Source organism: Choloepus didactylus, chromosome 17 (genome assembly GCF_015220235.1).
Source record: "Choloepus didactylus isolate mChoDid1 chromosome 17, mChoDid1.pri, whole genome shotgun sequence".
NCBI classification, from domain to species: domain Eukaryota; kingdom Metazoa; phylum Chordata; class Mammalia; order Pilosa; family Megalonychidae; genus Choloepus; species Choloepus didactylus.
The window spans coordinates 44,845,183-44,863,410 of NC_051323.1; the positions used below are offsets into that span (position 1 = coordinate 44,845,183).

Genomic DNA, 18,228 nt, shown 5'->3' on the forward strand with positions numbered 1-18,228 from the left:
CACAAGGCAGGAGGGAGAGTCAAAGAAGGCAGAGAGGAAAAAGAAAGAGGAAAAAAAAAGACAGCTAGGAAGCAGCAAAAGGAAAAACAACCCTAAATCAAAGTAGAATAAAGAATCAGACAATACCACCAATGTCAAGTGTCTAACATGCCTCCACTATCCCCCCCTCTTATCTGCATTCACCTTGGTATATCACCTTTGTTACATTAAAGGAAGCATAATACAATGATTTTATTAGTTACAGTCTCTAGTTTATGCTGATTGCATCCCTCCCCCAATGCCTCCCCATTTTTAACACCTTGCAAGGTTGACATTTGCTTGTTCTCCCTCATAAAAGAACATATTTGTACATTTTATCACAATTGTTGAATACTCTAGATTTCACCAAGTTACACAGTCCCAGTCTTTATCTTTCCTCCTTTCTTGTGGTGTCTCACATGCTCCCCACCTTCCTCTCTCAACCGTATTCATAGTTACCTTTGTTCAGTGTACTTCCATTGTTGTGCTACTGTCTCCCCAAATTATGTTCCAAACCACGCACTCCTGTCTACTATCACCCTGTAGTGCTAGTATTTCCTATAGGACAGGTGTCTTGTTCACAAAGTCTCTCATTGTCTGTTTGTCAGAAAATATTTTGAGCTCTCCCTCATATTTGAAGGACAGCTTTGCTGGATACAGGATTCTTGGTTGGCAGTTTTTCTCTTTCAGTATCTTAAATATATCACACCACTTCCTTCTTGCCTCCATGGTTTCTGCTGAGAGATCCGCATATAGTCTTATGAAGCTTCCTTTGTATGTAATGGATCGCTTTTCTCTTGCTGCTTTCAGGATTCTCTCTTTGTGTTTGACATTTGATAATCTGATTATTAAGTGTCTTGGCGTAGGCCTATTCATATCTCTTCTGTTTGGAGTACGCTGCGCTTCTTGGATCTGTAATTTTATGTCTTTCATAAGAGATGGGAAATTTTCATTAATTATTTCCTCTAGTATTGCTTCTGCCCCCTTTCCCCTCTCTTCTCCTTCTGGGACACCAATGATACGTACCTTATTGTACTTTGTTTCATCCTTGAGTTTCCGGAGACGTTGCTCATATTTTTTCCTTCTTTTTTCCATCTGCTCCTTTGCGTATAGGCTTTCAGGTGTTTTGTTCTCCAGTTCCTGAGTGTTTTCTTCTGCCTCTTGAGATCTGCTGTTGTATGTTTCCAGTGTGTCTTTCATCTCTTGTGTTGTGCCTTTCATTTCCATAGATTCTACTAGTTGTTTTTTTGAACGTTTGATTTCTGCCGTATACATGCCCAGTGCTTCCTTTACAGCCTCTATCTCTTTTGCAATATCTTCTCTAAACTTTTTGAATTGATTTAGCATTAGTTGTTTAAATTCCTGTATCTCAGTTGAAGTGTCCGTTTGTTCCTTTGACTGGGCCATAACTTTGTTTTTCTTAGTGTAGTTTGTAATTTTCTGTTGTCTAGGCATGGTTTCCTTGGTTATCCAAATCAGGTTTTCCCAGACCAGAACAGGCTCAGGTCCCAAAGGGAAGAAATATTCAGTATCTTGTTTCCCTGAGGGTGTGTCTTAGAGAATTGCTCCACCCTTTGATGCCTCAGGTCGCTGTGCTTTTCTGCCCAGCAGGTGACGCCTGTTAGCCTATAATTCTTGACTGGTGTGAGGAGGTATGGCCGTGTTCCCCCAGGCGCTGGGGTCTGGTTCTGAATGGAAAGGGCCCCACCCCTTTCCTCCTAGAGAAGACAGAGCCCCCAGGTGGAGGTCATTAGCATTTCAATGGTCTTGCTCTCTGCTTGTGCTGTCTCCACCCTTCTCCGCTTTACAGCCCTGGAAACTGAAAATGACTGGGGCTTTCTCCACTGAGCCGAAAAAGAAACAGATAGTCCCCTTCAGACCCAGTCCAAGGCGACCCTCCAGCTCTCCCAGGTCAGTCGTCACCCAAAGCCTCTGTCTGTTTTTTGGGGATGCGCACCTGTAGTGAGCAGTTCACACTCGCTACTTAAAACCCCAGTTGGAGCTCAGCTGAGCTGTATTCGCTTGCTGGGAGAGAGCTTCTCTCTGGCACCACGAGGCTTTGCAGCTCGGGCTATGGGGGAGGGGGTCTCCCGACTTGGATCCGCAGGTTTTACTTACAGATTTTATGCTGTGTTCTCGGGCATTCCTCCCAATTCAGGTTGGTGTATGATGAGTGGATGGTCTCATTTGTCCCCCCGCAGTTATTCTGGATTATTTACTAGTTGTTTCTGTTTTTTTGTAGTTGTTCCAGGGGGACTACTTAGCTTCCACTCCTCTCTATGCCGCCATCTTGCCCCTCCTCTCTGTGGTTTATTTTTCTCATGAGCTTACATATAATCTCATTTATCTTAACCCAAGTAAAAAGTAAAATTTTACAATGTGATAATGATTAAAAATTCCTTATTGAACATTTATGGGTGTACGGCATCACATACTATACTACTTGTCTCTACCCACTTGAGCCTATGACCTTGCTCTCACATATTCATCCTTCTGTCCCCCGTGTCCTGCCTTTCTTTAAGGAACAGCTCAAGACCACCTCCTTCATCAAGCGTCCTCAGACCATGCACACACACACACACACCTGTGACCTGTCCTCACTGTGAACATGTTACAAGCCCTCCTAGTCGGTACCACTCATTTAATATTTATGTCTATCCCATGACAGCTTGCTTTGTGTTGCTGTTGTCTAATTCTCTTTTTGTTACTGAATTTTTGTCCTTGTCCTCACAACTAGATTGTAGGCACCCTGAAGTCATTGATCCTATATTAAATGTTTTCAGTATCTCCCAGAATCCCTGGCATAAATACCTTGCACACAGCAGATGACAGTGACTATTTATGGAGTTGACTTATTAAGTTTTATCAAGATTTGGCACATTCAACTTAGCTGCAGTCCCCACCCTCTGAGACATACATGGTGCAGAAAACTGAATGGAAGAGAACTCCTACTATTAACCTGCTGTTCCAGTTTGCTAATGCTGCTGTTAAGCACAACACCAGAAATGGATTGGCTTTTATAAAGGGGGTTTATTTGGTTACAAAGTTACAGTTTTAAGGGAAGTGTCCAAGGTAAGGGGGTACCTTCACTGAAGGATGGCCAAAGGCATCCGGAAAACCTCTGTCAGCTGGGAAGGCATGTGGCTGGCATCTGCTCTGGAGTTCTGGTTTCAAAATGGCTTTCTCCCGGGACGCTCCTCTCTAGGCTTTAGCTTCTCTCCAAAATGACACTCTCAGTTGCTCTTGGGACGTTTAGTCCTCTCTTAGCTTCTCCAGAGCAAAAGTCTGCTTTCAAAGGCCATTTCCAAAATGTCTCTGTAAGCTTCAGCTCCTCTCTCAGCTTCCGTGCGTTCTTCAAAGTGTCCCTCTTGGTTGTAGCAAGCTCGCTCCTTCTGTCTGAGCTTATACGGTGCTCCAGTGAACTAGTCAAGGCCCACACTGAATGCGCGGGGCCATACCTCCAGGGAAACTATCCAATCAGAGTTACCATTTACAGTTGGGTGGGGCGCATCTCCATAGAAACAACCTAATCCAAATGTTCCAACTTAATAAACCAAAGAACATGGCTTTTACTGGGGGACACAATACATACAAACCAGCACACCTGCCTAAAGATTAAAATGTCCCAGTGACCACTAATCATCTGCTTTTTTGGTCTTTTCTATTAATTAAATCAGCACAGGCCAGTTAGTGCTTTCTATTTTATGTTTGTGATGCAGCAAACTTGTCCCAATAGAGCTAAAATAAATAGCACCACCTTCTCTAGGCTTGCCTTCAAGGTCCTGCCCATTTTGATCTTCCTTGACCTTTTCTATCACTGCTTCCCTTTACAAACCCTTCCCTCAGCCTTTTTGCCCTGCTAACTCCTCAATTTTTTAAAAACTGAGGTAAAATTCGTATAACATAAAATTCACCATTTAACTATTTTAAAGTGTATAATTCAGTGATTTTCAGCACATTCCCAATGTTGACAACATCACTATAGAATTCCAGAACATTTCTTCATCACAAAAAGAAACCCCATATCTATTAAGTAGTTGATCCCCGTTGTACCTCTCCTCAGCCCCTGGCAACTAGTAATCTGCTTTCTGCTTTCTGTGTCTGTGAATTTGCCTATTCTGGACATTTTATATAAATGGAATCATACAATATATGGCTTTTGGTATCTGGTTTCTTTCACATAATGTTTCCAAGGTTCCATGATTCCGATTTATGACTGAAAAATATTCCATTGCATGGATATACCATATTTTGTTTATCCATTTGTTAGTTGATGGACATTTGGGTCTTTCTACTTTTTGAACATTTGTGTACAGGTTTTTGCTTGAATACCTGTTTTCACTTCTCTTAGGAATATACTTAGCATTGGAATTTACTTGGCCATTGTTGCGGTTTGTCCTAAAGTTTCTCTGATGAAAGGGTGATGGCATCTGGAGTTCCTCTGGTCATATGGGAAGGCACAGGGCCAAAGTCTGTTGGTCCTCTCCTGGGTTTAGCTTCTGGTTTCTGTGGTTTTCTCCAAAATGTCTCTGGGCTTCTGTCTTAGCTTCTCTTGTGAGTCCTTCTTGCTTTTCCCAGGGCGTTTTCTTTCTAAGCATCTCTCTGCTCTCTTCAGAATGTCTCTGCCTTTTATCCTCTTATGGAGGACTGCAGCAAGGGTTAACCCATATTGAATGGGCGGGGGTCACATCTCCATGGAAACAACCTAATCAAAAGGTCCTACCCACAATAGGTCTGCCCCCACAAGATTGGATTAAAAGAACAGGCTTTTCTGGAGTACATAATAGACTCAAACCAGCACAGTCATGGTGTATAATCTGTTTAACATGCTGCTAGATTCAGTTTCCTAGCATTTTGTTGAGGATTTTTGCATGTATATTCATTAGGGATATTGGTATGTAGTTTTCTTATGCTGTCTTTGACTGGCTTTGGCATCAGGGTAATACTGACCTAATAGAATGTATTCCCTCCTCCTCTGTTTTTTTGGCAGAGTTTGAGGAGGATTAGTATGTTTTTTTTTAAAAACATTTGATCATATTCCCCAGTAAAGTCATCTGGTCCTGGACTTTTTGTTGTTGGACATTTTTTGATTACTGATTCAATCTCTTTGTTAGAGTCCTATTCAAATTTTGTATTTCTTCTTGAGTTACTTTTGGTAGTTTGTGTGTTTTTAGGAATTTGTGCATTTCATCTAGGTTATCTAATTTGTTGGCATACAATTGTTCATAATATTCTCTTATAATCTTTACTTCTGTAAGGCCAGGAAATATGTTCCCATTGTATTCCTCATTTTAGAAATTTGAGTTTTCTCTTTTTTTTGCTTATCTAGCTAACAGTCAATTTTGTTGATCTGTTGTTTTTCTATTCTCTGTCTCGTTTATCTCCACTTTTGGTTTGGATTTGCTCTTCTTTTTCTAGTTCATTAAGGTAGAAGGTTAAGTTACTGATTTGAGATCTTTCTTCTTTTTTAATGTGGGCATAGCTATAAATTTCCTTCTGAGTACTGCTTTCACTTCATCCCTTAAGTTTTGGTATGTTGTGTTTTCATTTTTATTTGCCTGCAAGGATTCACTAATTTCACTTGTGATTTCTTTGACTCATTGGTTGTTTACAAGTATGTTTTTGAATTTCCACATATTTGTGAATTTTCCAGTTTTCCTTTTTTTTTTTATTTCTGATTTCATTCCATTGTGATCAGATAGTTTGTATGATTCATTCTTTTAAAATTTATTTACACTTGTTTTGTGGCCTAACATATCTTTCCTGGAGAATGTTCCATGTGTACTTGAGGAGAATGTGTATTCTGCTGTTGTTAGGGGAGTGTTCTGTATTTCTGTTAGGTCTAGTTGGTTTCCTCAGAGGTACTTCTGCAGGGGGCTTCTTGGGCCCCTCAGACCAGGTCAATTTACCCTCTTCCATGCTCTCCCATAGCATCTTACATGTCATGTTCTATGATGTTCCACACATTTGTCATTTTAATTTTTTGTAAGGTATATATTCTCTGCTAGAACATAAGCCCTATGAGAGCAAGATACATGCATCTGTCATATCATTTAGGATAAGTTCAGCTGCCAGAAACAGAGACCCCAGATAACAATATTATAAACAAGATAGGAATTAATTTATTTCTCCTATGATAAGATTCCTGCGGTAGGAAGTTCAGGTCTGATGTGGTAACTCCAAAGCATCAGACTCCTGTGTGCTGCTCTGCTAAGCATGGCTTCCATGCCCATGGTCCAAGAGTCCTTAAGGATGCTCCTTGGAATTTGCATACACCTCTTCTACCTCCATCCTTTTGGCTAGAACTTGGTCATGTGGCCATATCTTGCTGCAAGAGAAGGTGGGAAATTTAGTCTTATTTCTGGGTAGACGTGCTCAGTTAAAAATTATGAGTTGTAATACTAAGGAATGGGAGTATGGATATTGGGAAACGATCATATACCATTGTATTCCCAGCTTCCAGTACAATGCCTGGAACACTGTATACTGGTTGAATGAAGAAATGAGCTGAATACTTGGGTCAGTTTTTCTACTCCTATATAGTCTCTTAGAGACCCCTGGCATTTTGCTGCTCTGAGCTTTCCCAAACAGATACACCTTTTAATTCTGGAGCGTGTTGTATAGATTAGCTAGTCCCATCCTCTCAGCCCTGGAGGAGGAGTGTGTTCAATGGGGGATGTGTCAGGGTTTACCAAAGGCTTAAATGCTACAGAGTTATTGCCCATTAGGGATTGGAACCAAATAAGTCAAGCTTCTTCATGGTATGAAAAGGACCCAGGAGCACTACAGAGAATACAGTACATTCTGAGTCTTTTGCAGTAAATTGAAAGCTCTGGCCCTCTGGTAATGTCCTGAAGCCCACTGAGGTCACACATAGCTATGACAGGTCTGGTTACCCCAGGGCTTGGTTTGGAATCTTGAAGCCAAGCAGCTAGCAGCCCTCACTCAGCATCACCAAGCTTCTCGCATTTATTCCTTTGTGGTATTTTTGTATGGTTCTGTCTGTCCCTTCTCTGGACTTTAAACTCCTCTGAAGTCGAAGATAGCAACTTATTCATCTATACAAGTTCTAGCGCTCCTATTGATTTAAAGTTGCCCTGAAGTAGAAATTCAATTAAATAGGACTCTTTTAAAGGAAAGAGAAAGATATCACCTTGTCAGGAGGGTTAAGATGTAATCATGCCCCAAAGTAGAGGAATGGATACTATAAAAGTTTTCCTGTGGTTTCTCTTGGTATCAGGATCTGGGATTCAAGGAAGTTGTCCATTCTGCTCTCCCCTCACATGGAATGGCAATGGTCTTTGAAGGGGTTAGCTTCGGGAAACCCAGAGTTGCCAAAATATGGTTCGGACAGAAGCAAGGTTTAAGAAACCTTCCGTTTGATTGTGTAAGAGGTTCTTAGTACTACTTGGTGAACTCCGATGCTTCCCATTCATGCATACATCATATGTTAGGTGAGACCGAAGCTCCGGATCATGCTCAATGGTCTCCAGTAAAAGAGGGAGCAGAATTCCCAACTTCAAGGAAGAGCAGGGCATGGTTCAAATGTCTTTCTTATATTAAACACCTTCCCGTTGAACTGGATTTGTTTCTGGATCCACATTCTGAGCCAGTCTGGACCAAGTCTCTCCCCTGCATTCTTGCTCTGTGTACTCAAGCTGTCCTCAGATGGGGTGGAAGTGGAGTGCTGATGGAACTGCTCCCTGACCATTGTAGGATCATTGTAGGCTTGTTACTTTTCATCTGAAACAGTCGTGGCTTTGCCTCAGCATTCCTGTGGCTTCTGGAATATGAAATTGGGCTGGTATACAATTCCTTTATGTTCCTTCTTAAAGATTCCATCTGACACATGTGGGATAAAGAACTTCCAGTAATTTCTTTCTGTTCCACATCTTGGTCCATTTGATTCAGAAAGTCAAGCCCGTGAACAGGGGCATCTGGCTGGCACAGGTACACATCAGTGTTCCGTCAGGCCTGACAAAGGACTCCCAAGGAGCTCCTGATTTGGAAGCTTAGAAATAAAAGCCACACTAGGCTTGGGAGGAATGGGTGCAGTTTGCAGTGTTTCTTGGTCATTTTGTGATGGCTCTTGCAGGTGTGGAATCTATGGGAGCACACTTAGCATCACCTTTTGCCTTAGCTACTGATCTGGCCAGAGGGTACTGCATTATTATGGCCAAATGTTGCACAAAATGTTCCTCCCCAGATTTTACTAACTTCTACTCCTTTCTTTTAATGGCAGCCCAGATTTCTCCAATGTGAGGGCAGAGTTCACACCATGCAGATAGCTACCTCCTGATAAAGATCTCAGTGACACATATGCATGAGTTTGAAGACATGACTATACTCATCTCTCTGCCCTCAGTTTTAAAATTATGAGTCTTCATTTATCCTTTGATTATCAGACTTGTGCTTGGCTGTTAATAACAGACTCCATTCATGGTGGAGTAATTGAGAATGGCAGCTCTAATTACACTGCCATGCCGTCCGCCAGAGTAAACAGGAAAGCCTTGCTCTTAAATCCCATGAAGGGTCTGAGTCTGGGGTGCGTGTTCAGCCAAATCCATTGGCTAATTTGTGACCCAGACTTACCTATTATAAGGATATCACAGAACACATTTCTGTCTTATAACCTTACTGCTGATTTTGTCTGTTGTTTTTCTACCTCTTTTTCCTTGACCTGAATTCCATATTCATTTATCTATACAATTAAGTATTTTCACATTTCGAGAACATTCATGCACATTGTAGACAAATTAAAAAATGCAGATAAGCAATTAAATTTTTTTTTTTACTCAACATGCCAGCATACTCAGCATACTGTCAGTGAGCACCCTGGGATAATTCCTTTCTAAACTTTTTTATGCAAACTTTTTAAAAGTTGCATTTTTCACTAACAGTATTTGGGAATAGTTTTTTTTATACCCATGAAAATTCATTGCCCTGGATGGATGGATGGATAAATCTTGATTTGTTTAACTAAGTACATATCATTGGTCATTTTAGTTTATTTCCAATTTTTTACTTTTAGAAACAGTGATATAGTGAATGTCTTTGTGTCCATTTGCATACATTCTTAATTATTTTTTTAGGATGAATTCCTAAAAGTGGAATTTCTGGGTAAAAATATAAATATGCATTATTCTAAACTTTCTATTATGAAAAATTAAAAACCCACAGCTAACATCACCCTAAATGGTGAAAGACTGAAAGCTTTCCCTCTAAGATCAGGAACAAGACAAGGATGCCTACTATCACCACTGTTATCTAAAATTGTACTCTTAAGTTCTAGCCAGAACAATTAGGCGAAGAAAAGAAATAAAGGTATCCAAATTGAAAAGGAAAAAGTAAAACTTTCCCTAATTGTAGATAACATGACCCTATATATTGAAAATCCAAAAAAAAATTCACAAAAACATACTAGAGCTAATGAATGAATTCAGCAAAGTGGCAGAGTACAAAGTCACGATGCAAATATCAGCAATATTTCTATATACTAGTAAATGAACTCTGAAGAGGAAACTAAGAAAAAAACTCCATTTACAATAGCAATGAAAAGAATCAAATATCTAGGAATAAATTTAACCAAGGATGTAAAGGATTTGTACAAAGAAAACTACAAAATATTGCTAAAAGAAATCAAAGAAGACCTAAATAAATGGAAGGACATTCTGTGTTCATGGATTGGAAGACTATATATTGTTAAGATGACTATTCTAACCAAAGTGATTCACAGATTCATTGCAATCCCAATCAAAATTTGAACAGTCTTCTTTGCAGAAATGGAAAAGCCAGTCATCTGATTCATATGGAAGGATAATGGTCCTTGAATAGCCAAAACTATCTTGCAAAAGATGAACAAAGTTGGAAGACTCACATTTCCCGATTTTAAAACTTATTACACAGCTGCACTAAACAAAACAGAGTGGTACTGGCTCAAGGACAAACATATAAACCAATGGAACAGAATTGAGAGTTCAGAAACTATGGTCAATTAATTTTTTTTTCTTGTATTCACTTTTTTCTTTCTTTCTTTTCTTTTCTTTTTTTTTTTTTTTTACAATCATCCACAATGTACAATCAGTTGTTCACAGTACCATCATATAGTTGTGCTTTCCTCACCATAATTTGTAAACATTTTAATTGCTCAAAAAAAGGTAGAAATAAAAATAAAAATAAAGGAAAAAAGAACACCTGAAACATTCCATATCCTAATCCCACCCTATTTTGCATTTAACTTTTGTCCCCATTTTTCTACTCATCTGTCCATACATTGGATAAAGGGAGTGTGAGCCACAAGGTTTTCACAATCACAAAGTCACACCATGTAAGGTACATAGTTATACAATAGTCTTCAAGAATCAAGGTTACTGGGTTGCAGTTCAACAGTTTCAGGTATTTCCTTCCAGCTATTCCAATACACTACAGAGGGATCTCTATATACTGAATAAGAATACCCTCCAGAGTGACCTCTTGACTCCATTTGAAGACTCTCAGCCACTGAAACTTTATTTTGTTTCATTTTGCTTCCCCCTTTTGGTCAAGAAGATTTTCTCAATCCCACAATGCTGGATCCAGGCTCATCACAGTCATGTTCCACGTTGCCAGGGAGATTTACAATCCTGAGAGCCATGTCCCACATATTGGGGAGGGCAGTGGGTTTGCCTGTCCAGTGAGCTGAGAGAAAAGCCACATCTGAGCAACAAAAGAGGTTCTCTGGGGGAGACTCTTAGGCATGATTATAAGTGGGCTTAGCCTCTCCTTTACAGTAACAAGCTTTATAAGGGCAAGCCCCAAGATTGAGGGCCTGGCCTACCAACCTGGTAGTCTTCAATGTTTGCAAGAATATCAGTAATAACCCAGGTGGAGAAGTTTAATATCTCTGCATTTTTTCCCCAGTTCCTCAGGGGGGCCCTGCAAATACATATGTATTCTCTTCCCAAATTACTTTGGGATGTATCGGGATTTACACTAACCTGTACAAACCTACCAGATCTCACTTCCTAGTCAAAGTTCCATGTAATTATGGGGTTTGCATAAACTGACCATACAAGTTAAATTATGAAGTGTGCTGCAGAAAATATAGATTCTGTACCAAATAAACATCTCTTCCCTTGGTCTTACACAGAACTTGAAGTTTTATAACACAGTCAACATTGTCATTTACCCTTTGGACTGATTTGCCTTAGTCCTAACCAGATCCACTTCATTCATATCTCTAATTGAAGTTTGGCCTCTTTTTCAGCTTTTTTTTTTTTTTTTTTTTTTAACATTTGCTGTATGAGGTAATAGCTACTGAAATCTAGCTCTGAGTCTCAGATGTCACACAGATACCCAAAGTTCCACAGACCAAAATGGTCATTTACTTTTGACAAGTGTGTCAAGTCCACTCAATGGGGAAATAATAGTTTCTTCAACATATGGTGCTGGGAAAACTGGATATCCATAAGCAAAAGAATGAAGATGAACCTCTACCTCGCACCTTATATAAAAATTATATCAAAATGGATCAAAGACCTGAATATAAGAACTAAAATGATGAAACTCCTAGAAGCAAATATATGGAAATATCTTCAGGATCTTGCGTTAGGCAGTGGTTTCTTAGTCTTTACACTAAAAGCACAAACAACAAAAGAAAAAATAGAAAAACGAGATTTCATCAAAATTAAAAACTTTTGTGCATCTAAGGACTTCATCAAGAAAGTAAAAAGAGAGTGTACCAAATGGGAGAAAATATCTGGAAACCATATATCTGATAAGGGTTTAATATCCAGAATATATAAAGAACTCCTACAACTCAACATCAAAAAGACAACCCAACTAAAAAATGGGCAAAGGACTTGAACAGACATTTCTCCAAGGAAGATAGATCTACACATGGCTATTAAGTACATGAAAAGATGCTCAACATCATTGACTGTTAGGAAATGTAAATCAAAACCACAAGATATCACTTCATACCCATTGGAAAGGCTATTACTTTAAAAATGGAAAATAACAAGTGCTGGCCAAGAAGTAGTGAAATAGGATCCCTCCTGCTTTGTTGAAAGGAATGTAAAATGGTGTGGCCACTGTGGAAAACAGTTTGGCAGTTCCTCAGAAGGTTAAGTATAGGATTACCATATTACCTGGCAATTCTACCTGAAATCAGGGACTTGAACAGATGTTTGGCACCGATGTTCATAGTGGCATTATTCACAATTGCCAAAAGGTGGAAGCAGCCCAAGTGTCCATCAATGTAGGAATGGATAGACAAAATGTGGTATATGCACAGGAAATGGAGTATTCAACCATAAAAAGGAGTAAAAAGAATGAAGTTCTGATACATGCCACAACATGGATGAACCTTGAAGACATCAAGTTGAGTGAAATTAGCTAGACATAAAAAGACAAATATTGTAAAATCTCATGAAATAAGTAGAATCTCAAATTCATAGAGTCAGAAATTAGAATACCGGTCATCAGGGGCCAGGGTGGGGGTAGGGAATGGGACATTAATGTTTAATCAGTACAAAGTTTCTGTTTGGGGGGATGGAAAATTATGATGATGGATGATGGAGATGGTAGCACAGCATTGTGAATGTAATTAACACCACTGAATTGTATATTTGAAAGTGCTTAAAATGGGAAATTTTATGTTGTATATATGTTACCCAAACACACAGACACACACACACACACACACACACACACACACATAGAACTATACAACACAAAGAGTGAACCCTAATGTAAACTATGGACTATAGTTAATAATATAATTATAATATATTGTTTCATCATTTGTAACAAAGGTACCATATTAATGCAAAGTGTTAATAGTAGGGAAAATTGTGTGTGTGGGTAGGGTCTATATGGAAACTCTGCACTTTCTGTATGATTTTTCTGTAAACTAAACCTCCTCTGGTTAAAAAAAAAAAAAGTGGAAAAAAACCCACACAATATAATCAGAATGCTGTATTGAACTCCCATGTACAGTTTCAACTATTATTAATGCCTAGCCAATTTTTTTTCATCTATACCCCACCCACTTCTCCCAATCTCTACCTTATTTTCAACAGATACAAGCCATTATTCCAGAAACACTCATTTCTGTTTTCTGCTCTGTCCACCCCTGAGGTAATGAGCACTAGCTATTTGAAAATGAGAGAGGAAAAAAGTGAATTACTAGAAAAAAAGAAAAAGGTTAACGTCATGTCACTGTTAAACAGAGTGATGTTTGGGCTGTTCCCATTTTCCCTGCCAATCTGAGCTCAGTCCTCATCATTTGTCTCCTGGATACCTGCAACAATCTTGTAACCTGTCTTTTTTCTTCTTCCTTTCCATCTGATTGGTCTATACATTTTAAAGATGTTTTATATTTTGTCAGATTGCCCTCTAGAAAGATAACTTAAATTTATTACTTCTGTCAGCATCATATATACATATATAAATTTATACTTCTGCCAGCCCATGCTGGTTGCTAAAGTTTAGGGTTTCTTTCTTTCTTTAACCTTTGTTAATTTTCTAGACAAAAATATAAATAAATCATGTTTTAAATTAGAATTTATTTTTATTATTTAATGAGGTTATAGGGTATTCTCCCCCAATAGCTCATTGGACGTTTATATTTCCTTTTTGTGAATTGCCTTGTACTAAATTTTCTATTGGGATGTTTGTCGCTTTTTAATTGTATTCGTGGTTTATGTTACTCTTGTGGCATTGCACTTACATCAGTGAATTGCTGTGAATGCTTTATGTAATGTAATAAATGTAACATATATTACATTTATATGAGAGAATAAGAGCATTTTTTAAAGCTATCACCTTAGTGTAGCAAGCCACTGTCAGCAGTCTACTGGGCAGCTGTGGTGTGAGACATGCATGAGGCATGCGCCTGGGGTGGGGAGGTGCCTGTGGGTGTCAGGAAGCCTGGCAGGGACTGGGGAGACTTTACAGGTCACTTTATCTCCTTCAATCTCCACAGTCATCCCATGAGACAGGTAAAGCAGATATTATTCCCATTTCACAATGAATCGTCCCAGGTCGCACCTTAAAAATGTCTTCCAAGCCCACATTCATGGATCTTTTTACTATATCACATTGATCCATGTATATATTTGTGGAAGGCAAAAAAAGCATTAAATGATACTGTTCCAGTTTGCTAATGCTGCCATTATGCAAAACACCAGAAATGGATTGGCTTTTATTAAGGGGGTTTGTTTGGTTACAGAGTTACAGTCTTAAGGCCGTAAAGTGTCCAAGGTAAGGCATCAACAAAGGGTACCTTCACTGGAGAAAGGCCATTGGCATCCGGAAAACCTCTGTTAGCTGGGAAGGAACGTGGCTGGCATCTGCTTGCTCCCAGGTTGTGTTTCAAAATGGTGTTCTCCAAAGTGTTGCTCTTAGGGCATTTTGTCCTCTCTTAGCTGCAGCTCCTCTTCAAAATGTCACTCCTAGTTGCTCTCCAAACTGTCACTCACAGCTGCACTGAGTTCCTTCTGTTTGTCAGCTGTTTTATATGGCTCTTAGTGATTTAATTCAGACACACCCTGTATGGGTGGGTTAACACCTCCTTGGAAATTATCCAATCAAAAGTCTTGCCCACAGTTGATTGAGTCACATCTCCATGGAAATAATCAAAGGATTCCAGTCTAATCAACAGTAATACATCTGCCCCCACAAGATTGCATTAAAGAATATGGAATTTTCTGGGGGACATAATATATACAAACCAGCACAGATACCAAACATTAGTAATAGTAAAACACTCTGTTTTGTTTTTGTTTTTGAATTTTTCTATAGCATGAGGGTCCAGGACCAGGTCATTATAATTTGAAAATACCTGCAACAAATTCTATTACTTCTTGTTTTCAATCCAGAGTACCTCGATTCTTGCCCACCTGTTCAGTAAGTATTCTAAAAGACAGACACCCCCAGAGGTGTGATTGTGGTGGTTTTGTGGTTGTAAGGGGGTTGGTGAGAATAGCGCAGGGGTGGGGTGCTGAGGGGGGGTGTGTTATAGTTGTATACAGTTCAGTGTATGCTTGTCAAGGCAGTGAAGAACATGCAGCTCGATCATCTGGCAAGCCCTCACCCAGTTGTATGCTCAGAGGGCTCCAGCCCCCAAGGCCATGGCTGAATAGAGTCCAGCTGAAAACAGCCAGCCCAGTAATTAGTTATTGATGTTATGCTCTGGCTGCATTTTGGGGGTCAGTAGCTGCCCACCTTCCACCCCAAACCGATCTGCTGTTCTTTGTGTATGTGGCTTCTGGGAGCCCATACACAAAGGAAGCAAAGGGTCAGGACTACAACATTTAATATTGAACCAAAGGGGACCTTTAAACCATCAGTATCACCTACCCCGAGGATGCAGGGCAGACAGGGGAGAGGCTCAAGTCCACAGAAAGATACAAGGAAAGCAGATGCTGGGAACATGCAGGGAACCTTGAAGACCTAGAGAATACCAAGAAAGGCTGCAAAAGCATAACATGGAGGTTATGAACATGGGTTTTTTTTTTTTTTTTTAATGCCCAAAGACAGTTTTAATTCCCATGGCCTGCACCCTAGTCTGAAAGCCACCAATTCTTGCTGGTATGTGGACTCATTTGAGATGGTTGGAGAAACAGAAATATTTACCAGTTCTACCTGTAAGAGAATAGGCCCACAAGGGTGGGGCAGGATGGGAGATGAGTTGGGGGAGAAGCTCCGGCAGAGGATAGGAGAGGGCTGCTGCTACCTCCATCTGGGCCTGTGAATCACTTCCCTCAGCCCTGCCTGTGGTCTCCGAGGCCATCGCCTTCAGAATCTCTGCTCAACTGTCGTGTTAGGGTAGCATGGCCTTTATTTGGAGGGATGTTGGAGAGGTGTGCCCAGTATAATTAAAGACAGATCATCAATGGGAGGCTGCTGGGCCTCTTAAGCAGGCCCTCACAATTGACAGTGTCAACATGATCCAGAAACAGACTTTTGTTGGAACCCGCAGGGATGACCATCCTCAGGAGGACTGACTTATGCTAACCAAACTCCTAGGGAACTGATAGAGAAGTCAGAAGGTTTAGTATTAACTTATAGGAGTCCACTGAGGGCCTGATGTCTGGGTCTGCTCTCTTAGGAGTCTCTCCCTAATAGGAAAATGTTCATGGATGCTAAAGGCAATCAGAGGTCACTTGGATGACAGTGAAATCAGGGCTGGGGGGACCAGGCAGGATATTCTCTAGGTGGCTGAACCCCAGGTCTGCCCAACCTCTGATCTGTGGGCTTGTCTTTTGGGACCCCACATGTATGCTGGATCCTCATTAATAGCACTAATAAAGGCTTCAGCTTCCTTTGACATCCGGCCAGGACTTGATGAGATTTCCAGGCTCCTCTTCTGCTTTTTGGCAAGGGAAACATCCTGTCATTCAAGGCTCGGCAGGCAGCTGATCTCATCCACTCTGGGCTAATGGTTCTTTTCCACTCTCAGGATAATCCTATTTCCATCTCACAGTGTCCTGAAGAGATAACAAACTGCAAAGAAGTCTGGAAATAACAAGTAGGTGATAACAGGGCATAACACTAGTGGTGGAGGCTAAGTGTGGAGTGCTTGCTGCTGGCCTGGAGGGACTCAGGGGGAGGCCTGGGGAGCACGTGAACCAGGACGCATGGAGCCAGTCAGAGTCCAAAGCCCTTGCCCTTAACCACTACACTGCTGTTTCTCAAACAGACCCAAGACAACAACCACAAAAATCCCCTTGGGTTTCAAGAGTATGTGCGTGCACCCCAGCATGGGAAACACTATCCGAAGAAACTGAAGTCTTAGTCTGTGAAAGTGTCATTCATTTGCAATTGTATCACTACTGAAGAGAAGCCCTGCTTAAATAATTTGCAAAGTAATTTTTCAAGAATTCCATCAAAATGAAAACATGACTTTTTCAAAAACAGGCTCAGAACCCATTCTCTCCATCTACTTATTGCTAGGGGAGGGTGATGGCATTCCTGGGGTCAGGCACTGCCTGGCTGAGTGGCTTTGGAAGGAAGTGTGTGCCCCGAGCTGCAGGCACTAGGTGGCAGTGGGCTTGTCCTGCCTCTCCTCTCAGCACCACCCCCCCCACCCCACTCCCACCCTCAGCCTTGCTGAGAGACCCTGATGGAGCAAGCCTCAGTTCCAAGTACCCGTTCTGATTCAAGGCTTGGCTGGGCTAGCGTGGCCCGTGTGTTCTGCGGATTCTCAGTCATGTCTAAGCTGGCAGCCAGGTGCCAGGCCCAGGAGGCTCCAGGGTTTTGGCACCAACACCTCATCAGCCCCTGTTTTCTGTTCTGTTTTCAGAAAACCCCAGGCCCAGGAGCATACACATCTTCAAACCAATTCCCCAAGCAGCCTCGAAGCATAGCTAAGATGGGCCGAGAACATAGCCTTTTCTTCAACAACACAATTGGCTTTTAAAATAAAGCGATCTTGGTACCAAGCTACTTTGAGTTTTAGCAATTCTTATGTTTAAAAACCTTGGTTTCGCTTATTCTTTAGAGGTATCTGACCACAGATCACAATCTATTATTGCTCAGGGTTTGTCTGGAATAGTTCTAGCATATTGCCAGTTCACTCTCAAAAGTGATTTGAACAATAAATGATATGCTCCCACTGCTTATCACCAAAAGGCACGTTCCAGGGGACTGTGCCTGTACAGCCGCTGGCCCTCTGCCCAGCAAAGCCCCTTGCTCACCACTGTATCTCAACTGCATTAGGATGGTAAGGTCTCCCAGCTTGTAGGAGCGGACAAGACCAGAAAGGTAGTTTGGGGCAGTCCCCGGCTCAGGGGGACTTAAAAGCTGTGCCAAGAAACTGCTACTGGTCACCTTGGGTTGAAGCTTATGCAGATGACCGTTCAAATAGGAAACACGCTCTAGCCTAAGGAAGCTGCCAAATCACATGCCGGGTGCCCAGAGGAGCCATTCTGACAACGGAGGGCGTGCATGTTCAGTGGAGGGAGAAGGCCACATGCTGGAGGGCAGTGTGGTCAGCACCCAAGGGACCAGGAGGCTGAGAAAGGCAGAGAGGAGAGGGAAGAGGGCTGGGGGCAAGAGATGCCATTTATGCCAAGGCCCAAAGGCAGGAATTTACTTTTGCTGGAGGGGAACAGAGGAAGGTTAGAGTAGAGGGTGCTAGCGTGATCATGGTGGGGTGAGGATCAGTCAGAAGGCTGGAACCACATACAGGGACCCTGTATCCTGAGAAGTCATTCCAGCCTGAGG

The 18,228-nt window shown here is 41.1% G+C and overlaps 1 protein-coding gene across 2 annotated transcripts in view; it reads left to right on the forward strand.

Annotated features, from left to right (window-relative positions):
* STPG4 (sperm-tail PG-rich repeat containing 4) overlaps nt 1–17,422 on the forward strand; it is a 50,592-nt gene extending 33,170 nt beyond the window's left edge. Inside the window, exons 6-7 of one of the 2 annotated variants that reach the window (XM_037807580.1) lie at nt 14,803–14,907; nt 17,306–17,422. In XM_037807580.1, coding sequence (XP_037663508.1) covers nt 14,803–14,907; nt 17,306–17,422 — 222 coding nt within the window. Of the gene's footprint in view, nt 1–14,802; nt 14,908–17,305 lie in introns of those variants that run through there. The other variant, XM_037807579.1, reaches the window with a different exon arrangement.
* Nucleotides 17,423–18,228: the final 806 nt, after the last annotated feature.